Source organism: Pseudophryne corroboree, chromosome 1 (assembly GCF_028390025.1).
Source record: "Pseudophryne corroboree isolate aPseCor3 chromosome 1, aPseCor3.hap2, whole genome shotgun sequence".
NCBI classification, from domain to species: Eukaryota; Metazoa; Chordata; class Amphibia; order Anura; family Myobatrachidae; genus Pseudophryne; species Pseudophryne corroboree.
The window spans coordinates 693,707,153-693,732,028 of record NC_086444.1 but is presented as its reverse complement, the minus strand read 5'-3'; the positions used below and the strand labels follow the sequence as shown (position 1 = coordinate 693,732,028).

General features: G+C 45.0%; 1 protein-coding gene across 2 annotated transcripts in view; it reads left to right on the top strand.

The window, feature by feature from the left end:
* The window catches only part of DOT1L (DOT1 like histone lysine methyltransferase), a 422,415-nt gene that overhangs the window by 207,532 nt on the left and 190,007 nt on the right, over positions 1-24,876 (top strand). For both annotated transcript variants that reach the window (XM_063914793.1, XM_063914792.1), the window contains exon 6: positions 24,195-24,289. In XM_063914793.1, the coding sequence (XP_063770863.1) occupies positions 24,195-24,289 (95 nt within the window). The remainder of the gene's footprint in view (positions 1-24,194; positions 24,290-24,876) is intronic.

The window sequence follows — 24,876 nt, the reverse complement described above, 5'->3', positions numbered from 1 at the left end:
TTATTTTCTTTCTGTATAAACCTTTTTAACTAGGCCAGACTGTGTTTGTGTTTTACGTTTACTTCCTTAATATTTATTCTGTATTTTAACTAAATAGCAACAAATTTCTCCGGCTTTTTGCACAGGTCTAAATGAATCTAGTAATCAGTACTTATGGCAACAATGTGAGCAGGTATACAGAGTACAGGTGTACGCTTGTGTTGTGTGCGCATTTGGCGCCAAACAGAAATTCACAGACTTTTTAAATAGCTTTACGTATTTACTTTACGGGTCCCACCAGCATCCCTACAAACCATACAGAGCAGACGCCATCTAATCACCAATAAAATAGGGTTTCCAGTGTATCCACCGGCCAGAAAAAGGTTTACGTAGGATACCTGTCTGCCCTTTGCTGATAGATAAAGTCTGCTTTAACCTGCTAGGCTGCGGGTATGTGGAAAAACCGGACGATGCCCCCAATTGATAATGTCGATTTTATCTTAAAACATAAAGCTATACCTTAAACACACCTTAAATACACTTTAAACCTTTACCCGCTGCGGCCGCTATACTTAATACACACGCTCTGTACTTTATACACTGTTTGCGTACGGAGTCCTGTATCACTGTACGGACTTAGCGTACAAATGCCGCGCTGGGGGTACAAAGTACACACAGCGCGCACACACCCAGAGATGCACTTTAAACCTTATACAGCAATGCGATGCGTTACTAATACACTCTTAAACCTTAGCAGGAAAAGGAAGACACAACACCGATTTGTAGTTAATCACTGGGTTCCGACACCACAGAGTAATATTTCTGAAAGGGGGTTAACAATACAAATTATGCACTACAATACAACAGAGTAAATGGCTACAGTCCATGTACATACGTGAGAATATTCGCATGCGCCTCCCGGTCCGGTCCTCCGCTATCAGGTTGATAACGTTGAGAGTCTTGTCAGGCCGGGCTGCAGCAGGCTTTATTTATACAAGTCTTCCAAAAGCAATACAATGGATACTGTAATCCCGTTGTCCATTGGACACAGGAATGCACTTTTACAGTACAGGAGAGGTCATAGGTTGATTTGAAAAGGTAGGCGATGTCTTTCCCAACTGCTCTTGTGGGTGGTCTCCTCTGGATTTCCGCCGCATACATAATATACAGTAAATACAGTTTATATCTATATTCTGCTTCTGCACCTAACTATCCGCAGGAACATGCGATCTTCCGCAAACCAACACCGGAATGTTACCCTTAAAATACCCTACATCTGGATACCAAACACCACCTTATGACCTTAGTCTGTCCCCTCTTATCCTGTAAAGGTGAATCCCTTTGTTCTGGAATAATTTAAACTGTTGATACTTTCTGATGTGGTGCAGGGGGACTATGTGTACAATGTGCACTATTTGGATTAAATATGTAATGTTTTGATAGCTCTCCATGCGTTCACAAACTCCGCCGTAAATACCCATACCACGCGCAGGACCACGGGAGCGACCATACGCAAATTGCGGATATGTGCACGCACGGCGGAACAGTGGGCATGTGTGTGCAGTTTATACGTGCTGTGTGTTCTTCAATATTTTTCGACTTTGACAGGATGTGGAATTCCCTGCCAGTGAAGCAGGTAATGGCGGACTCTGTAATTGGATTTAAAAAAGGAATGGATACATTTTTTAATGAAAAGCTATCCAATGTTATAATACTTAAAATATCAACGTGGTTAATCCAGGGGTAACATGAGTTATAGTAGTTAACTAGTCATAAAACATTATTCAGCAAGTATGTAGTATCATCTCAACTTAAAACAGGTTGAACACGATGGGCAATTTGCCTCTATTCAACCTCAAATACTATGTTTCTATGTTACATCAAACCACTGAGCAGGCAGTAAATTGCAAACAAATTTGTATTGCATGGCACACACAAATAAAAGTCCATTGTCTGCAATTTGAGAAAATGGTTGGTTTATATTGAAATCTTTCCCTTGATTGTTTTCTTTTACATACACCAATAGATCATGAGTTGTGGTGTATTTCGCTTTGTAGAGTATTGTATGTGATCTAATTTCAGTAATGTGTTGAGCATTTACAATATTGTAGTTGTATTGGCGATAAGGGGCTGTTGCCGAACACTTTTCTAAAGGCACAGATTGTACAATCCTATTGCCACCAAATGATCTCGCCCGGCTTAATTGGTGCGGCAGCTGTAGCACTTGACAGAAGCAGGATCTTGCACAAAAGTGTTTGTGTGCGATTTCTGGATTCAGCCACGTGGATGAAGGCTCCGGGATAGGGTGCTATTGCTGGCGTTTAAATGGAGCAGGAACAGCAATTCACACCCTTCGCCTGTAATTGAATTCCCTCCATAAAACACAAACAAAAATAGTGTTCCCGTTAGGATGCGGGCAGGGCACTGGGGCAGCGCATTCGCCGACTGAAAAGGGGATACGGCCAGCCGGGTAGATTTTTGTCCTTCTGGCGTCACTATTGAGGATGGTCCTGCCGGGATCTGTCCAATTTGCCGGCTGTTGGGATTCTTGCGGTCAGGATGCCGAGGCCGGTATCCCGACAGCCGGAAATGACGCCAGCCGGAATACCGGTGCACAGTGTCTATTTCCACTCGTGGGTGTCCACGATATCCATAGAGTGGTAATAGAACCTGTGGTGATCGCAACTGGCCAGAGATCCCGCAGCGTAGGAGCGCAGCATGTCCGCAAGGGGACTCGTACCGTTTGCCCAGCTGCCGCTTTTCTGCCAGCCAGTCTGCATCCCGCCCGTCGGGATTACGTATGCAATCCGTCCGGCCCCCTTGATGTCATTAAAGGGGAGTGCCCCAGATGTCGGCGTCACTGATGGGGGTTGTCCTGCACCTATGTAGGTGCTGTTTTTTCCCCCAAACTCTCCCTTTTAATGTAGCGCATACACTGCATCCATTCACACAACGGCAACCGGCTTGTTTTAGCAGGGCACTGCTTATGGGGCAGGTCGCGTATTGCCCTTTAAATATCTGGCAGGGCCTGCTAAAACAGCGTAGCATGATTACTAAGAAAGGTGAGTGTTCAATGTTGCACTGAAGTAGCCATTGTTCACTGTGGGGTATATTTTATCCATATTTTCTTATCATTAATGCGTAACTTTAATGAACTCTTATTAATATATATATATATATATATATAAAAATATATATATATATATATATATATATATATAAAAATGGAGAATAGCGCCAATGCTGATCCTAAATGACACAAGCTAAAGTATAATGGATGTGCTTAGGTGACAAAATATTTGATTGAAAGAAAAATGTTTTAACACCCCCATGAATTTATGGGTGGCAGCTCGTGCCACCCATATATAGATAAAATGTAGAGAAATGAAGTGCATGAGAGCGCCTAATAGTGTTTGAAAATTGTCAAATCAATTCACCATGTGAAAAAGTGCAAAGTGTAAATTTAAAAAAGAAACGACTTAGCTTCCTTGGGAAACTGCTTGTCTGATGACACTTTTGAGACATGTAAAATAGAAAAAGCTAACATAGTGTGTACTGTTTAAATGGTATACAATGCTCCAAAAGTTTAGGGGCCTTGCTGGTCCCAATATAAATAAAAGAACTGGATGAGCAATTCCAATTCCAATAGGTAGGAGCTATACACAATTATAATACATAAACAATAATTTTAATATAATATCTCCTGAAGCCAATGTAGGTATCAAACGTACAAGATAAAAATGAATAAACAGCTTATCTATCCATAGGTAAAAGTCACAAGGTGAGCAGCAGCCCAATCCTGTTAGCACGTAAACAAATGTCCTGAAGCAAATGCAGGTAGCATACGTACAGAATAAATAGTTTAAAATGGCTTATCTGTCCATTCAAGGAAGTCAAGGGTGAGTAGTAAGTCCCGGTCCCGACGCGTTTCGTCCTGTAGCATAGGACTTCATCAAGGGGATACTCAGTGGGAGAGCAGCAGGATATTTATAAGGTAGACAATTGATCACATGTCTACCAGGAAGTGGACATCACTTCCTGTGAGTGCTGGAGAGTGTTTCTTATTGCATTATTCCGCATAAAATGACTCTAATAAATATCATTGCAATAAATGTATATAGATAGAGACACACATATATATTAGTATCACACATAAATTTTATAAATTATGGTCCCTGGAGTGGTAACGGCTCAAATGCGGTCGTGAACCGCATCTTGAACCGCAGAGACGTCACTTCCGCCCGGCGTCATGGAGGACAAAAGTACGACATGTGACCTGCGGCGTGAACCGCAGACGTCACTTCCGCCGGACACTGTGGGGAATCTTTCGGCGGTGACGCGCAGTCTTTCGCGTCACTGATGTTGTACAGAGAGTTCAGGGTTCATGTCGGTGACACGCATGTTACTTCCGCTAGAGCTGGAACGCACAGCCATCTTCCATCTGATTGATTCACGTCACATCTGTCCGAATATATAGATGTTTTCCTAAGTAAATATGTCTCTAAACTTCCATCCTACCTTAAGGATACTAAAAGTATACTGGACGCTCTTAAAGATGGCGTATGGAAGGAGACATATTGGTGGGTGACAATTGATGTCGAAAGCCTCTACACCTGTATTGTCCATGACATTGGAGTTCAAGCTTGCAAGAAATACCTTGATAGAGATACAGAGATGACACAGGTCCACAAAGAAGCCATTTGTGACTTTATAAGGTGTATTTTAAGTCATAACTATTTCAAATTCCAAGATTCCTTTTTTCTGCAGACATGTGGGACAGCTATGGGGACAATTTTTGCCCCCAGCTTCGCAAATTTATTGATGGGGAGCTGGGAAGAAGAACACATTTACTCTAACAACCCATTCCTTAGCCAACTGATAATATATAAAAGATATATAGATGATATTATCATTATCTGGGACGGCACCGAATCATCCTTTTTGGAATTCTTCAGGAAAATGTCTTTCAATCAATTAAATCTAAAATTCACTGAGAAACATGATCAAATCCAAATTGAGTTCCTTGATTTGATACTTTCTTCAAAGGAATCTAAAATCACCACATGTAACCATATCAAAAAGGTCGACACCAACAGCTACTTACACTTTAAGAGTTGCCATCAGCAGAGCTGGAAAACCAATATTCCATACTCACAATTTAACCGGGTCCAAAGAAACTGCAGCCAAAAAGAGGATCAAGACTCACAACTGAAAATTTATGCTGAACGTTTCAAAGAAAGGGAATATCCAGAGGATGTTATTGAAAAAGCCCTTGTGAAAACCAGGACTACACATAAGCCTCCACGAAAGATAGAAGCAGAAGGAGTAGAGAGAACTATCACGGTTCCATTCATCACTACATATAACTGTCATGAAAAAATCATCCGTCAATCCCTGAATAAACACTGGAATATTCTAATGATGGACCCAGTCTTAAGAGAAGTCTTGCCTCCAAAACCCCAAGTTGTCTTTAGGAAAACGAGTAGTCTCAAAGAGATTCTGGCACCCAGTCTCTTGAAATCTACCACATCAATACAAAGCAAGCCGTGCCAAGGCTGTTATAAATGTGGGAGTTGTAATATCTGCAAATTGGTGCACCGCAATCGGAAGAAGTTTTCCAATAATGACAATTCTCGCGAATACACCATTAAACACTTCATAAACTGCAACTCTTTAATGGTGATTTATCTTTTGGAATGTCCGTGCGGACTGAAGTACGTTGGAAAAACGAAGAGAGTCCTTAAACTGCGCATACAGGAACATGTAAGGAACATTAAAAATAAAATCACACATGCAATTTATAGACATTTTCATGAATTTCATCACTCCAACCCTGAAGACATGACCTTCAAAGGCATTGAAATTGTCAATCTTGGCGAAAGGGGTGGAGACATTCTAAATAAACTATCCAAAAGAGAAATGTTCTGGATTTTTGAATTAAAGACAATGGCTCCCCTTGGATTTAATGAGGGGTTTGAGATCGCACCCTTTTTATAGTAATTTTCTGTTCATATTTTTTTATATTTATATCTTTGCACTTTATTCACCATTATCACTGTTTCACCTTCCACCTACCAGAGATCATTTACTAAGCTATTTATGTGTTATCTATTTATACCAATTCACTCTTCAACAAATATACACTTTTAAAAAGTTTCTACTTTTATCCATGTACTACCATCTGTATAATACTGAGTCTCTGTTAAGCTAGAGCTAAAATGGTCGTGCGTTCCACGGCGAAAATACCAGCAAGATATTACTGAATCAATCAGATGGAAGATGGCTGTGCGTTCCAGCTCTAGCGGAAGTAACATGCGTGTCACCGACATGAACCCTGAACTCTCTGTACAACATCAGTGACGCGAAAGACTGCGCGTCACCGCCGAAAGATTCCCCACAGTGTCCGGCGGAAGTGACGTCTGCGGTTCACGCCGCAGGTCACATGACGTACTTTTGTCCTCCATGACGCCGGGCGGAAGTGACGTCTCTGCGGTTCAAGATGCGGTTCACGACCGCATTTGAGCCGTTACCACTCCAGGGACCATAATTTATAAAATTTATGTGTGATACTAATATATATGTGTGTCTCTATCTATATACATTTATTGCAATGATATTTATTAGTCATTTTATGCGGAATAATGCAATAAGAAACACTCTCCAGCACTCTCAGGAAGTGATGTCCACTTCCTGGTAGACATGTGATCAATTGTCTACCTTATAAATATCCTGCTGCTCTCCCACTGAGTATCCCCTTGATGAAGTCCTATGCTACAGGACGAAACGCGTCGGGACCGGGACTTACTACTCACCCTTGACTTCCTTGAATGGACAGATAAGCCATTTAAAACTATTTATTCTGTACGTATGCTACCTGCATTTGCTTCAGGACATTTGTTTACGTGCTAACAGGATTGGGCTGCTGCTCACCTTGTGACTTTTACCTATGGACAGATAAGCTGTTTATTCATTTTTATCTTGTACGTTTGATACCTACATTGGCTTCAGGAGATATTATATTAAAATTATTGTTTATGTATTATAATTGTGTATAGCTCCTACCTATTGGAATTGGAATTGCTCATCCAGTTCTTTTATTTATATTGGGACCAGCAAGGCCCCTAAACTTTTGGAGCATTGTATACCATTTAAACAGTACACACTATGTTGGCTTTTTCTATTTTACATGTCTCAAAAGTGTCATCAGACTGAAGCAGTTTCCCAAGGAAGCCAAGTCGTTTCTTTTTTAAATTTACACTTTGCACTTTTTCACATGGTGAATTGATTTGACAATTTTCAAACACTATTAGGCGCTCTCATGCACTTCATTTCTCTCTCTCTCTCTCTCTCTCTCTCTCTATATATATATATATATATATATATATATATATATATATATATATATATATTCAAAGGGGGCGATTGAAATGTTCCAGGCGCCCCCTGCAGGCAGTCTAAACAAATGGTAGTCTATCTGACCAGTTCAATTCTTGCTCCTATCAGACGCCCATTAGCTGCGGCAGTCACTTTTATTATTTTTTTATTTATTTTTTACTCTCAGCCACCAGAGGTGCGAGAATAAATGTGTGAAAAGCCTTTAGTTCAAGATCCAATCAAGATGTTTTGGCTGGTTTAGCCACACAAAGCTATTGGGCGTGTTAACTACTAAAGGGTTTCTGATCAGAGCAACAATTGAATTGCCTATTCATATACCCTGCTGGTGGCTCACAGAACATTTCAATTGTCACCAGTGCCTCTACTGAACTCTGCAAATAACATAAGTGGAAAACGGTTAAAATTTTGGAGTTGTGTATATTGATACTGTGATGATAATTAACAATAACTCTCCACTGCTGTTAAACACCTGCATATACTTGCGTTGGAGTTAGTGCAGTTTACCGCTACATATTGTTTACTATCGTTATCCTCCTAAATATTGTACCTTATTTATTACTGCGGGAGTCAGCCATTCCATAATATGTGTAGTTTATAATAGACCCTGATTGTATTGGGTCAAAGGTGAAGGTGGGACATAGATAATTCATATTATTGTTTATGTGGTGCTACAAGGGTTCTGTAGTGCCTAACAAAGTACATACATGAGCAAAACAAGAAAACAGCGACTTACAGTACAAGACAGTGCAGAACAAGTACATGATATATAAACATTTCTGCTTCAGGGGACATGACCCTGAAATAAGCATCAGGTTGGCTTGCATTCTGAATGGGAAGGGAGACAGATGTGGGAACACCTACGCGGCAGATGAGAGCATGGAGCCGTGGGTTAGGATGAAGGATTTCTGGGTTTCATGAAGAAGTGAGTCTTGAGAGCCCTTTTGAAGTTTTGTAGAGCGGTGGAGAGTCGGATATGTACAGTAGGGCGCACCATGGCCAAATCTTGGAGATATGAATGGGAGGAAGTAATCGGTTGGCAGGAGAGGTAACATGCATTTGAAGTGTGAAGCGGGTGGGTGGGAGTGTAAAGGGAGAGAAGGGCAGCTAATTAAATAGAGAGGAATGGGTGAGGGCTTTATAAGGGAGTGTGAGATGCTTGAATTGGATTTTGAAGGGGAGCCCGTGTAGGGCTTATCGGGCATGTATGTAGTATGTTTAAAGAGGTAGATGAGCTAGGCAGCAGCATTGAGGATAGATTGAAGTGGAGAGAGGTGGTAGGGAGGGCCAGATAGGAGATTTCAGTAGTCCAATCTGGAGATGACCAGCTAGTGGATGAGGGTCTTAGTAGCGTCCAGTGTGTGTGTGTGTGAAATGTTCTGATCCTGGAAACAATTAGATGGAAATGACAATACTGCGAGATGTACTGAATGTGTGGTTTGAAGGTGAGGGAGGAATCGAGGATAACTCAAAGACAGTCTCCTTGGGGCTAGAGGAGATAGTTGTGTCGTCAATAGATAATTAAGTTGTGGAAGGTGAGCATATGCAGGAGGGTAGGAAGATGAGGGGAGGTTGAGGAGGTCCACCGGGAATCATATGAGGTTAAGTAGTTTAGAGGCAGAGGATTCTGTGGGGATATCAACTGGGATTTTGAAATCACCTAAGATAATGGAGGGAATGTCTGAATGAGGAAGTGAGGGAGCTTGGAAGCAAAGTGGTCGAGTTATTTGTAGGGCGTGCCAGGGGGAGCGGTAAATGACTGCTGCGTGAAAGGTGAATCAATGAGAAGAGGTGTATACAGGTTGAGTATCCCTTATCCAAAATTCAGAATTCCAAATTTTTGGGTCCCCTACTGAGATAACATATATTATATATTATGTGTATATATAGATATTATACAGATATATAATATAATATCTATATATATGTGTCATTATCTCAATAGGGGACACAGAAATGTGGGATTTAGAATTCTGGATAAAGGATACTCAACCTTTAGCATGGATCTCAAATGTATAGCATTTATGGGAAGGTTCTGGAGGTATACGTTGGAAGGAGTAACTGGAGGATAGAAGGACCCCAACACCACCTTGGCGACCACTGGGCCAGTGGGTATATGAGATTGTGTGGCCCCCATCAGAGAGCTGCTAAAGAAATGTCAGGGGTGGACCAAGGTTTCTGTAATTGCTAGGAGATTCAGGAAGTTGAAGATGAAAAGGTGGATGGGGGGTGACAAGTTTCTTACAGACAGGATAGGAGAGAGGGAGAGATGTGATTTGAGATTATCGGGGTTTCTGTAGCATTGAGGTGGGATTTATTCGGAGGGTGAGGGTAAAGAGGGTGTACTGATGATGCGGGCTCCTCGGTGAGGAATGGAAACTTCAGGAGGTGGGAAGGGAGTTCAGTGTGATGTGGATGGAGGTGAGGTGACGGGGAGGGAACAGGGCTGATTGGTGGGGTAGTAGGACCCTGGTGGGGTAGAGGTGAAAGAAAGTGGTAGGTTAACAAGAGGGAAAGGGAGATACAGAAGGGGAGAGAGGAGGTGGTGAAGGAGCCTAAGAGGGGAAGGATTGAGGGGAATGGGGCAAAATACAGAATTAGGTAGATACTGAGTGATGGGGGAGTTGAAGAAAACCTCAACATAGTTTGGATGAGGTAAATAGGGGGAGGGAAACTGGAAAAAGGAGCTTGAGCTGTATGCGAGAAACAGACCAGTGGATTTGCAGAAATGCAGGTGGGAAAACCAATGTTGGTAGATGTGGATACTCAACAGCAGTAATTAGTGTCAAGCAAAATAAGTGTAGATAATGAGTGCAGAAATTTGTTTTTTTAATGTTGACTGTGTTAGAAAGAAGTATGTTAGGGTAGCCAGCAAAGCAATGGTAATTCAGACAGGACTTTCAAGTGTATAGAGGCATAAAGAGGATTTTGGTACTTTCCGATAAATCCATTTCTCTGAATCCTCTAGGGGACACTGGAGCATTCTTAGACAGTAGGGGTGTGAAGCTTGCAACCGGAGGTGTGGCACAATCTAAAATTAGCATTGTCTGCACAGCCGGCTCCTCCCCCTTCACATCCCTCCTCCCTCAGTTTGGAAAATTTGACTGAGAGAATAGGACATGACAGTATAGCACATGGCGAGGAACCGAACCGTAGTACCTACCAAGCAGCATCCAAGAAACTCAGAATAACTAATGCTGTTTGTCCGAACAGTTTGAACAAGAACAATGAACACAGCAGGTTTGACAGCACCGAGGCGGGCGTCCAGTGTCCCCTAGAGGATTCAGAGAAATGGATTTATCGGTAAGTACCAAAATCCTCTTTTCTCTTTCATCCACTAGGGGACACTGAAGCATTCTTAGACAGTAGGGGACGTCCCAAAGTTATCCCCCAGGGAGGGAGTGCGGTCAGGGGCCTGCAAAACTAAACGTCCGAACTTAGAGTATCCGGACGCAAAGGTATCAAACTTGTAATATCTTGCGAACGTGTGGGCTGAGGACCACGTCGCCGCTCTGCAAAGATGAGTAACGGAAGTACCTCTGGCAGCCCATGAGGCACCCACTGATCGGGTGGTAAGAGCACACGTCTGAACTGGAACCTGTTTGCCACAGGAAACATAAGCTTGCCGAATGGCATGTCTAATCCATCTAGCCAAAGACTGGTTAGAGGCTGGCCAACCCTTCTTAGGCCCATCATAAAGAACAAACAAATGGTCCGACCGTCTGAATGACGACGTAACTTGTACGTATACCTGTAAAGCTCGGACAACAACCAATGACACGTCCCCATCTGCGAGAGCCTGGAAAGACGTGACCCCAATCGGCTGGTTTACATGAAACCCAGAAACAACCTTAGGAAGGAAATCTGCTCTTGTCCGGAGTTCTACCCTATCCTCATGAAAAATATTGAAAAAGGACTTTTACATGATAAGGCACCCAACTCAGAAACCCGCCTGTCCAAAGCCAAGGCAATGAATAACGTGACCTTCTAAGAGATAGTTCAGGTCTGTTCCTGCTAACGGCTCAAAAGTTGGTGATCTCAAAACTTCCCACACCAAATTTAAGTCCCATGGTGCAGTAGGAGGACGAAAAGGGGTTTGTATCCTCAGAACCCCCTTTAAAAGGGTTTGAACCTCTGGCAAGGATGCTAACCGCTGTTGAAATAGGATGGAGAGAGACGAAATTTGAATCTTCAGAGATCCCAGCCTCAGCCCTACCTAGACCGCCTGAAGGAAGAGTAGAACCCTGGATAAGTGCAAGTTCGTCGAATTCCACCCACGTTCTTGACACTAGTCCATGTACCTCTTACAAATCCTGTAGTAGTGCATGGCTGTGACCGGCTTCCTAGCGGCAATCATCGTAGAAATGGCCGTACTTAGTATCCCTCTGATTCTTAAGATCCGGGATTCAATAGCCACTCCGTTAAACGCAGCCTGTTCAGTTCTGGGTGATGGAACGGTCCCTGAAATAGCAGGTCCTCTCTCTGAGGTAACTTCCAAGTATCTTCCGCTAGTAACCCTCGGAGGTCTGAGTACCAACTCCTGCGGGGCCTTGGTGTGATTAGAATCGCCCACACGCGTTTTCGTTTCAACCTCTTCAGAACCCTGGGTATGAGTGGGACAGGTGGGAAGATGTAAACCTTCGTGTAATACAAGGAAGTGTTAATGCATACACTCCTTCCGCAGCTGGATCTCGTGTCCTGGACACATATCTGGGCAGCTGATGGTTTGGCCGAGACGCCATTAGGTCGACCAGAGGTAGACCCCATCTCACCAGCATGTTGAAAATCCGTGGATGTAGGCTCCACTCTCCTGGATGCATGTCCTGGCGACTGATATAATCTGCTTCTCAGTTCTCCACACCTGGAATGAACACTGCCGAGAGGATGATGTTTCGCCTTTCTGCCCACAAGATCTTTGTGGCTTCTTGTAACGGCATCCTGCTCTTTGTTCCTCCTTGACGGTTTATGTAAGCTGTCGTGACATTGTCCAACTGTATGTTTAAGTGCTGACCCCTGACTAGGTCTAGGGCTACGAGAAGAGCGTTGTAAACCGCTCTTAGCCCGAATATGTCTATGGGTAGTCTTGCTCTCCTGTAACGTCCACCTGTCCTGAAACTGACGTTCCTCCAGGACAGCACCCCAGCCTCTGAAACTGGCATCTGTTAGCATTCTCCAATCCCAAATGCCAAAGTTCTTGCCTGCTGCGAGATTCCTGTGCAACGACCACCAAATTAAGGAGGTTCGTATGCGCGGTGGAAGTCAGATTCTTTGATATAGAAGCCAATGCGAACCTGCTCCCTGAGCGATGAGGTTCATCTGGAATGGTCGGGAATGAAGTCTGCCGTACTGAAAAGCTTCGAACGAAGCCCCCATCTTTCTGAGAAGTTGCACCCAGAGGTGTAGAGTAACCATTTGTGTCCTCAGTACCTGAGCCACTAATCTCTGTAGGTCATGGACCTTGTTTTCTGGTAGGAATACTCTCAATTGTACCGTGTGCAAGAGGAGACCGAGGAATGGAATCCGTTGAGTCGGCATGAGGTTGGATTTCTGGAAACACAGAATCTACCCATGTCGAATGAGGAATTGATAGGATGTCCGAACATCCTTAATCAACTGTTCCTGAGATGATGCCTTGATCAGTAGACCGTTTAGATAAGGTATAATTGTAATCCTCAATAGTCTCAAACCTGCAACCATGATTGCCCTGAACTTCGTAAGGATTCTCGGGGCTGATGGCATGCCGAACGGCAAGGCCCTGAATTGGTAGTGATCCGACACCAGTGCGAACCTTAAGTAAGCCTGGTGAGGAGTCCAGATATCCAAAGTTCTGGTGAGGCTTTGGCCCAGATGTCCAGACGTGCGCCCACCAAGGGGGACCCTAGGTGAGCCGGTGACCCGTCATGTCACGGTTTTGTCAGCAGGTTTATCCTGCTTTCTGGCTGCTGCCTGTGAGCAGCCTCTACCTCTTCCTCGTGCTCGAAAAGACTGCGATCTAAATAATTTAAACGCTGGTCTTGAATAACCTCTCCCAACCTGTGGAGCGGTTCTTGTATAAGGAGTAGGTAGAAAGGTGTATTTTCCTGCTGTAGCCGGCGAAATCCACTTGTCCAGCTCTGAACTGAAAAGTATCTCCCCTCCAAAGGGGATGGATACTACCTCTTGGTGTCAGAGTCTCCTTGCCATCCTTTGAACCATAAAAGCCGTCTAGTGCTAATATAGTTTGAGGCTTGACCGAAGTATGAAGCAGATTCTCAAATCTGTTCCGCTAGTTGGGTAACTCTTCTAAGCTATTCTCCTTTTCAATAGCCTGTACAATACATCCAGACCATGCTCCCATGGCCTTGTTGACCCAAGCACAGACGATCGCCAGTCTCTGTGCTGCACCTTTTACATTAGATATTGGTAAGATTGTCTTCTTCGACAACCTTCCTAGGGAAGCATATACTGAACCACTGCTGAACGCGGCTTTTAGAATTCGAATAATTCGAAATCTTCTGGCTCCTCTACTTCTTCTACCTTTTAAAGTTTAGGAACTCTTTGACTGCTTCAATTAAAGAATCCAAACCCGAGATTGCCGTGTCTTCTTCCGGAAACTCGGCGTCCAGGTTAGATTCAATTAACTCACCTTCTGTATCAATGAGAAGACCCTCTTCCTCCTTTCCGGTATAATAGGAAGAGGTCTTTTAACTGCCTTGCGCACAGTCGTCTCTGTTTGTGCGGGCGGCATTAACTTGATGATAAATTCCTCCATCGTCTTGGAGAATCCCGCCGCCCATTCTGATTTCTGCGTGATTCTGCCATCACCTTAAAAATTGTATTTGCAAGTTTGTCTTTGACCTAGCCAGAGCACTGCTCCCAGGTGGAGCGTCCTTGTTTAAGCAGGAGAGGCACACCCCAGAGCTGCCAACCCAAGTGCTCTTCTTGTTACACTTTGTACAAACATAACAGGTCTTGGAGGTCTTACTCCATCGTCCTGCTTTAGACATGCTGTGTTAACCCCCTATCAGGGTGCTACACAGCGCTTTCACCCTTTAAACTAGGAAGAGAAAGGCTGCGAGAGATGACGGAAGCAAAGGTATCAGATTTGGCTGGAATTACTGTTCCCCTCCTTATATAGAAAAAGGAGCAGGAAAAAAATATATAAAGTTAAAAAATAAAAATAAATTAAAAAAAATTAAATTAAAACCACCAGCCGACAAGCAACCCTCACACCACAACTTTAACTCAGCTACGATGGTAGAGTTTTGGTCCGCTTGCTTCCTTGTATTTTCAGCAGGATCTTTAGAATAGAAGTCCCTTGAAAATATAAACAATAAGGCAGAATTATTTTGTTCAGGAGATCCTCACATTTCTAATTATATAATTTTACCAGCAGAGGGAGCTATTTCCCCAAACATCCCTCTCTGTTTTATATGAGAGGGAGGGTTTATCCCTTCCCCTTTGATGGTGCCAGTTAGGGATTCATAAAATGGCCGACATGGACACATTTTTACTATGTGTTCCCACTTAACCATTACAGATTCTTCTCTAAAGCAGCCAGCGTTGGTTATTCATCTGCCCTCACTATGAATTAAAAACACTATGGGGGGCGCACAGATCCTACTCGCACACTGCTGAAGGATCCCCCCCAGCCGCGCGGAAACAACTTGTGTGGGGTTGGCTGGCGCGTGCGCTCCGGGACCGCTTCTATGTCCCGCAGCGGCGCTATGAATGTCTCCCCACACGCGGCTGCAGGATCCCCCCAGCCTCGCGGAAACAACAGTAGTGTGGCTGGCTGGTGCGCGCCCTCCGGGACCGCTTCTCCTTGCGTTCCGCAGCGGCGTTATGAGTGTCTCCCCGCTCGCGGCTGAAGGAACCCCCCCAGCCGCGCGGAAACAACAGCAGTGTGGCTGGCGCGCTCGCTTCAGGACCGCTTCCCGCAGCGGCGCCATTAATGTCTTCCCTCTAATGCTCTGCTGTGGGTGGACTGCGCTCTTTTCCCCCCGACGCGCTGTACACCCTGGTGACCGCTTTGTAGCTGACAGGGGCTATCTGACAGGGGATAAAGAATGTTTTCCCTCATGTGGCTGAATGCTCTGCTGTGGGCGGACTGCTCTCTCTGCCCCCCGGCGCCCTGTACACCCTGGTGACCGCCTTTCTAGCCGACAGGGAATATCTGACAGGGGAAAAAGAATAAAAATAAGAAACCTAGCATGGCCCCTATTGTAAAAACCAGTACTCACTGTGAGGCTGAACTGAGTAGAGGATCTTCTGTGGAGAGATGCAGGTCCCTTCAAAAGGGATCTTTGTCTCTCCCATATAAGTATGCCTTGTCTCCCTTTTATTAGGTGGACGCAGCACACTGTATTAGATTTTTAGTCAGGAGCTCAGTGCTCCACGTGCTGTACCTCCAGCACAATTTTTCAAACTGAGGGAGGAGGGATGTGAAGGGGGAGGAGCCGGCTGTGCAGACAATGCTAATTTTAGATTGTGCCACACCTCCAGTTGCAAGCTGCACACCCCTACTGTCTAAGAATGCTCCAGTGTCCCCTAGTGGATGAAAGAGAAATTACATTACTACAGCTGTGCATTCAACTGTGTTTGAAAAAACTGAAAGTGCAAATACAAGTAATAGAAGGTGAAGTGGAAAGTTCTTGCAGTGTTTAAAACCGGTATTTGTTGTGAAGAGTAAGTTAACTCACATTTGTTGTTTAAAAGCAGTCCTTAAGTATTCCAGATTTATGGATTGTTCGCCTTCATTTTAACGCTGGTGTAACACTGGATTTAATGCTTCAATTTTAATCACCCTTTGATAAATATGCACTTAATATATATGGAATGAAACCTAAATAGAGATGCAATTCATGTGTTCTCAATAATAGGAATCTGCTCTCAATACCCAACCCCTACAATGGATAGCAATAACATGGCTTAAACAAACAACTATTGCATTCCAGGTACCACGTATCTAAAATAATTAAAATATGTGCGACCCGTCACACAAACAAGAGTAGACTTAATTAAATTGGAAGGCACTTTTGGTCAATAGCAGATATTTGATATCTATACCAGTGTGGAAAATGTGGTTACCTATGCATATATTATTTCAAAGCATTATTAATTTGCAATGACGAGCAGTGTTCATTCCCTATGATTTACTTTGCTAAATGTTAATACTGTTGATATACCCATATGCCTCTGTCTGTATACTGACAATATGAACTTTGTATATTGAGGGGTAGAGTATCTTAGAATAGCCTGAGAGTTAGCACAAGTTTAGTACTGTTACTGTGGACAAAACTACCAAGAGTATGGGCAGTTACTTAGCTACAGAAGTTATTTCTCTAAATATGGAGAATATATAAGAACAAGTTAAAAGCCCATAAAAATTACGGACACCAGGGTAGGATTATAGGGGGGAGCAGTCACTATTCACAAAGTAGCTGCTGGGTTTCTGGAAGTCCTGGTGCTCTGAGTCGGGTCTCTGTCATGCTGATCAGGTGTGTGTGCATGTAGCGTTAGCCTTGATGGTTAGATAAATAACTGCTGTATATCTGTAATGGGCAGGCTATAATGATGATGAACTATATACACCAGTACTGGAGTAGAGGACGCAAGTAGCCACCTGCAGCTGGCCGGAGGGTTCTGGGCATGGCTGGTGTGGGAGGGGTGAGCACAGGACCCCCCACCCCTCTGATGGTGTGCAGTATATCTAAAGCAGCTCAGCCTGTTATCTGGCGCCTCCTCCCTGCTTCCTGTGCAGCCCCAGCACGGACCCTTCCCCTTCCTCCTCCTCCTCCTAGTCACCACACTGCTTAATTCCTGTGGCCACACGCATCCCTGGTGCCTCTGCTCTGATCTCTTTGGTTCCTGCATCCATTTCCTTGTCACTGCTGTGACTTGTTACCGAGTCCCGGGATAGCAAGTAACCTGGGGTTGCAGCATAGTATATAGAGGAGAGGGTGCGGAGTATGTAGTGTATGGCGGGAGCATTATATAGTGGGCCTTGTATGGAGGTGCAGTGTGTGTGTGTATATAGGGGCGGTATATGGTGGGGGGTGTAGTGTACAAAGGGTGTGTGACCCAAACGGAGCACCGTCGGGTTGCCGGCGGCGACACCACAGAGGTGAGGAGCAGCATTAGTCTTGGATATTTAGGGTTGATGATTCCAGTAGTTTATCCCCTATATACTGTAGGTATACATCAGACACAGGTTGCATTAGGTAATGTCTTGGGTTTATTGCCGGTTGTTAAAATTCTACCGCTCCCCTGTGTTTAAATCATGTGTGATTACGACTTCTCAGGTAATTATTACTAATAGACACTTTATGTTTATTTTTAAAGTTGATTAGTTTTCGTGTAACTGCTCCCAAATTGGAATTAAGTTGATATGTGCTCAGCTTTAATTCAAGTAAAGCAAGATTTAAAATATACGAAACACAGAACTTGTTGTGAAATAAAGCTGCAGCTGCTGCATCGTAGCACTTCGTATACAGCTTCAGACTTGGTTGCACACAGATATAAAAGTGTCAGATAACAAATGAATCAGCGCAGTCTTGTAAAGCAGCTTGTTGCATCCATTTTCAACTAAGATGCATTTTCGGGTGAAGATGATGCTCGGTGCAAGCCAAATTGCAAGGGTCCTGATGCTTCGAGAAGGGCTGTTTGGCACAACTGCAGCAATAGTGTATGATGACATATCTGTACATATGTGCACCTGTAAATTAAAATATTTGCTTTTCTCTAACGTCCTAGAGGATGCTGGGGACTCCGTAAGGACCATGGGGATAGACGGGCTCCGCAGGAGACATGGGCACTTTAAGAAAGAATTTAGTTCCTGGTGTGCACTGGCTCCTCCCTCTATGCCCCTCCTCCAGACCTCAGTTTGATACTGTGCCCAGAGGAGCTGGGTGCTTTTCAATGAGCTCTCCTGAGTTTACTGATAGAAAGTATTTTGTTAGGTTTTTTATTTTCAGGGAGCTCTGCTGGCATCAGACTCCCTGCATCGAGGGACTGAGGGGAGAGAAGCAGCCCTACTCTCTGAAGCTAGGTCCTGCTTCTTAGGCTACTGGACACCATTAGCTCCAGAGGGATTGGTACGCAGGATCTCACCCTCGCCGTCCGTCCCAGAGCCGCGCCGCCGTCCCCCTCGCAGAGCCGGAAGATAGAAGCCGGGTGAGTATGAGAAGAAAAGAAGACTTCACAGGCAGCAGAAGACTTCATGATCTTCACTAGAGGTGCGCCATTGCTCCACACACACATACTCCGGTCACTGTAAGTGCGCAGGGGGGGGCGCCTTGGGCAGCATTTGGGACCTCATGTTGGCAAAAGTACACATATATACAGCTGGGCACTGTATATATGTATGAGCCCCCGCCAAAATTACTGTGTATGCGGGACAGAAGCCCACCGTCGAGGGGGCGGGGCTTCTCCCTCAGCACTCACCAGCGCCATTTTTTCTCCACAGCACCGCTGAGAGGAAGCTCCCCGGACTCTCCCCTGCTGATGCACGGTAGAAGAGGGTTGAAAAGAGAGGGGGGGGGGGCACATAATTATGCGCAAAAACTATACATACAGCAGCTACTGGGTTAACATTAAGTTACTGTGTTATTCCTGGGATATTATAGCGCTGGGGTGTGTGCTGGCATACTTTCTCTCTGTCTCTCCAAAGGGCCTTGTGGGGGAACTGTCTTCAGAAAGGACATTCCCTGTGTGTGTGTGTGTGGTGTGTCGGTACGCTTGTGTCGACATGTCTGATGAGGAAGGCTATGTGGGAGAGGAGCGGGAGCAAATGAATGTGGTGTCTCCGCCGACTGCGCTGACACCTGATTGGATGGATATGTGGAAGGTTTTAAATGATAATGTTAATTCCTTGCATAAAAGATTTGACAAGGCTGATGCATTGGAACGGTCAGGGTCTCAACCCGTGCCTGACCCTCTGTCGCAGGGACCGTCAGGGTCTCATAAGCGCCCACTATCCCAAATTGTTGACCCAGATACCGACATGGATTCTGACTCCAGTGTCGATTACGATGATGCAATGTTACAGCCAAAATTGGCTAAATCCCTTTGATATATGATTATAGCAATAAAGGGTTTTTTGCACATCACAGGGGAAACCCCTGTCCCTGACACGAGGGTGTATATGTATAAGGGAAAGAAGCCTGAGGTAACTTTTCCCCCCTCACACGAACTGAATGAGTTATGTGAAAAAGCTTGGGAATCTCCAGATAAAAAACTGCAAATTTCCAAACGGATTCTTATGGCGTATCCTTTCCCGCCAACGGATAGGCTACGATGGGAATCCTCCCCTAGGGTGGACAAAGCTTTAACACGCTTATCCAAAAAGGTAGCCCTGCCGTCCCAGGATACGGCTACCCTCAAAGATGCTGCTGACCGCAAACAGGAGGTTACCCTGAAGTCCATTTATACACATTCAGGTACCTTACTAACACCGGCAATTGCGTCCGCCTGGGTGTGTAGTGCTGTAGCGGCATGGACGGATACCTTATCTGAGGAATTGGATACCCTAGATAAGGATACTGTATTATTGACCCTGGGGCATATAAAAGACGCTGTCCTATATATGAGAGATGCTCAAAGAGACATTTGTCTACTGGGTTCTAGAATAAACGCCATGTCGATTTCTGCCAGAAGGGTCCTGTGGACTCGGCAATGGACAGGTGATGCCAACTCAAAAAGACATATGGAGGTTTTACCTAACAGGGGTGAGGAATTGTTCGGGGGAGGTCTCTCGGACCTGGTCTCCACAGCTACAGCTGGAAAGTCAAATTTTTTGCCTTATGTTCCCTCACAGACTAAGAGAGCACCGCATTATCAAATGCAGTCCTTTCGTTCACAAAGAAACAAGAAAGTCCGAGGTGCGTCCTTTCTTGCCAGAGGTAGGGGCAGAGGAAAGAAGCTGCACAACACAGCTAGTTCCCAGGAACAGAAGTCCTCACCGGCCTCTGCAAAATCCACCGCATGACGCTGGGGCTCCACTGGCGGAGTAGGGCCCGGTGGGGGCACGTCTTCGGAATTTCAGCCACATGTGGGTTCACTCCCAGTTGGATCCTTGGGCAATAGAAATTGTGTCTCAGGGTTACAAGCTGGAATTCGAAGAGGTGCCTCCTCGCCGGTATTTCAAATCGGCCCTACCATCTTCCCCCCCAAGAGAGGGAAATAGTGTTAAACGCAATACAAAAATTGTATCTTCAGCAGGTGGTGGTCAAGGTTCCCCTCCTTCAACAGGGAAGGGGTTATTATTCGACCATGTTTGTATTCCCGAAACCGGACGGTTCGGTCAGACCCATATTGAATTTAAAATCTCTGAACCTATACTTGAAAAGGTTCAAGTTCAAGATGGAATCGCTAAGAGCGGTCATCGCAAGCCTGGAAGGGGGGGATTTTATGGTGTCACTGGACATAAAGGATGCGTACCTTCATGTCCCCATTTATCCACCTCATCAGGCGTACCTAAGATTTGTGGTACAGGATTGTCATTACCAATTTCAGACGTTGCCGTTTGGTCTCTCAACGGCCCTGAGGATTTTCACCAAGGTAATGGCGGAAATGATGGTGCTCCTGTGGAAGCAAGGTGTCACAATTATCCCGTACTTGGACGATCTCCTTAAAAAAGCGAGATCAAGAGAGCAGTTGCTGAACAGAGCATCTCTTTCACTGAAAGTGTTACAGCAACACGGCTGGATTCTCAATATTCCAAAGTCGCAGTTGGTTCCTACGACTCGTCTGCCCTTCTTGGGCATGATTCTGGACACGGACCAGAAGAGGGTTTATCTCCCGATAGAGAAGGCCCAGGAACTCATGACTCTGGTCAAGAACCTATTGAAACCAAAACAGGTGTCAGTGCATCATTGCACTCGAGTCCTGGGAAAGATGGTGGCGTCAAACGAGGCCATTCCCTTCGGCAGGTTCCATGCGAGGACTTTTCAATGGGACCTACTGGACAAGTGGTCCGGGTCACATCTTCAGATGCATCGGTTGATCACCCTGTCCCCCAGGGCCAGGGTGTCACTACTGTGGTGGCTGCAGAGTGCTCACCTTATCGAGGGCCGCAGATTCGGCATTCAGGACTGGATCCTGGTGACCACGGACGCAAGCCTCCGAGGGTGGGGAGCAGTCACACAGGGAAGAAATTTCCAGGGTCTTTGGTCAAGTCAAGAGACTTGTCTTCACATCAACATCCTGGAGCTAAGGGCCATATACAACGCCCTACGTCAAGCGGAGACCTTACTTCGCGACCGACCAGTCAGACAACTTCACTGCAGTGGCTCATGTAAACTGCCAAGGCGGCACAAGGAGCAGAGTGGCAATGGCGGAAGCCACCAGAATTCTTCGCTGGGCGGAGAATCATGTAAGCACACTGTCAGCAGTGTTCATTCCGGGAGTGGACAACTGGGAAGCAGACTTCCTCAGCAGACACGACCTACACCCGGGAGAGTGGGGACTTCATCCAGAAGTCTTCGCACAGATTGTGAGTCGGTGGGAACTGCCACAGTTAGACATGATGGCGTCCCGCCTCAACAAAAAGCTACAGAGGTATTGCGCCAGGTCAAGAGACCCTCAGGCAGTAGCGGTAGACGCCCTAGTGACACCGTGGGTGTTCCGGTCAGTCTATGTATTACCTCCTCTTCCTCTCATACCAAAGGTGTTGAGGATAGTAAGAAGAAAAGGAGTGAGAACAATCCTCATTGTTCCAGATTGGCCAAGACGGACCTGGTTTCCAGATCTGCAGGAACTGTTCACAGAAGATCCGTGGCCTCTTCCTCTAAGACAGGACCTGTTGCAACAGGAACCCTGTCTGTTCCAAGACTTACCACGGCTGCGTTTGACGGCATGGCGGTTGAACGCCGGATCCTAGCAGAAAAAGGCATTCCGGTTGAGGTTATCCCTACGCTGATAAAGGCTAGGAAGGAAGTAACAGCAAAACATTATCACCGTATATGGCGAAAATGTTTCTTGGTGTGAGACCAAGAATGCTCCTACAGAAGAATTCCATCTGGGCCGTTTCCTTCACTTCCTACAAACTGGAGTGAATTTGAGCCTTAAATTAGGTTCCATTAAGGTCCAGATTTCAGCCCTATCCATTTTCTTTCAAAAAGAATTGGCTTCTCTCCCAGAAGTTCAGACTTTTGTAAAGGGAGTGCTGCATATTCAGCCTCCTTTTGTGCCTCCGGTGGCACCTTGGGATCTTAACGTGGTGTTAAGTTTCCTAAAGTCACACTGGTTTGAACCACTTAAAACGGTGGAGTTGAAATATCTCACGTGGAAGGTGGTCATGTGATTAGCCTTGGCTTCGACTAGGCGAGTGTCTGAATTAGCGGCTTTGTCACATAAAAGCCCCTATTTGGTTTTCCATTTGGATAGAGCAGAATTGCGGACCCTTTCGCAGTTTCTGCCAAAAGTGGTTTCATCTTTTCATATGAACCAACCTATTGTGGTGCCTGTGGCTACACGTGACTTGGAGGATTCCGAGTTACTTGATGTGGTCAGGGCTTTGAAAATTAACGTAGCCAGAACGGCTAGGGTCAGGAAAACTGAAGCGCCGTTTGTCCTGTATGCATCCAACAAGATTGGTGCCCCTGCTTCAAAGCAAACTATTGCTCGCTGGATTTGTAACACGATTCAGCAAGCGCATTCTACGGCTGGTTTGCCGTTACCAAAATCGGTCAAGGCCCATTCCACTAGGAAGGTGGGCTCTTCTTGGGGTGGTATTCATGTGACCACCGGTCAGCTGACCGACAGTCACATGACCTCCTCCACCAGCCCGACGGGTCACTGTCCCGATGGTCGGCATGCCGACCAACAGGGACTATTTCCACTCGTGGGTGTCCAAGACACCCATAGAGTGGGAATAGAACCCGTGGCGACCACCGAGCCCGCAGCGTGGCGGGCGCAGCGATCCCGCAAGGGGCTTCCTGCACTCGCCCCTCCTCACCGGGATCCCGGCGTCGGTATGTCGCCGGGATCCCGGCGTCGGTAAGCTGACCGGCGGTCATGAGACCGCCGGTCAGCCGTACTACACCCCTCTTCTTGGGCGGCTGCCCGGGGGGTCTCGGCACTACAGCTGTGTCGAGCTGCTACTTGGTCAGGTTCAAACACTTTTGCAAAATTCTACAAGTTTGATACCCTGGCTGAGGAGGACCTCATGTTTGCTCAATCGGTGCTGCAGAGTCATCCGCACTCTCCCGCCCGTTTGGGAGCTTTGGTATAATCCCCATGGTCCTTTACGGAGTCCCCAGCATCCTCTAGGACGTTAGAGAAAATAAGATTTTACTTACCGGTAAATCTATTTCTCGTAGTCCGTAGAGGATGCTGGGCGCCCGTCCCAAGTGCGGACTTCTTCTGCAATACTTGTATATAGTTATAGTTATGTTATAGTTGCATCGGTCTTGAACTGATGATATGTTGTTTTCATACTGTTAACTGGGTAGTTATCATAAGTTATACGGTGTGATTGGTGTGGCTGGTATGAATCTTGCCCTTGGATTAACAAAATCCTTTCCTCGTACTGTCCATCTCCTCTGGGCACAGTTTCTCTAACTGAGGTCTGGAGGAGGGGCATAGAGGGAGGAGCCAGTGCACACCAGGAACTAAACTCTTTCTTAAAGTGCCCATGTCTCCTGCGGAGCCCGTCTATCCCCATGGTCCTTACGGAGTCCCCAGCATCCTCTACGGACTATGAGAAATAGATTTACCGTAAAGTAAAATCTTATTTTATATTATACAGTCTAGAACATGCACATCTCCTTTGAAACATACTGCTTGTTAACTGAATGTACACAGTACCACTTTAGTCATCATAAAAAAATTACCCCTTTCAGGTGTTGGACAAGTCGTTCTGCAGGTAGCTGCAGCTACTGGATGTAAACATCATTATGGAGTGGAGAAGGCAGACATCCCATCCAAGTATGCAGAAGTAAGTAATGAGTGGTTTGTGAAATCCTATAGGTGAGATGACTAGGACTAGACCTAATAAAAATATATAGGTTTTGTTTGCATTAACAAATTCTAACGAAGTGACAGGATTAAACACATTATGCAATTTTGCTATTGAAAAAAAGATAAAAAAAGATAAAATCCAGAGTAGGATTAATCAACCAGTAAATAAACATTTTTAGGTTTATTACATTAAATAATAGTTTGAAGATATTTTGCTTTTTTTGTTAAAGTTAACCACAGTGTTCATTTTGCTGGCTTTGTGCGTTCAGTCACTGGCAATTTCTGTACATTTCCGTCTGTTTTTGTGTTTTGTTCCAGCTGTTCAATCTTTAAATTAAAAATGTATTTCAAAAGTAGACATAGTAATCGTTTTTATGTTGTATCTTCTACATAAGCCATCCTCTTAAACAAGAGAATTCATAAAACCACTAATTCGCTGGACGATTCACCGTAAATTAATCATTAAACCAGTTGGTCTCTTCTGACAGTATTTTATATGCAGCCAAACAATAACAATTTGAATCATGACAGAAACCTGTTATTGATGTAAGAATCCCCTCTCAA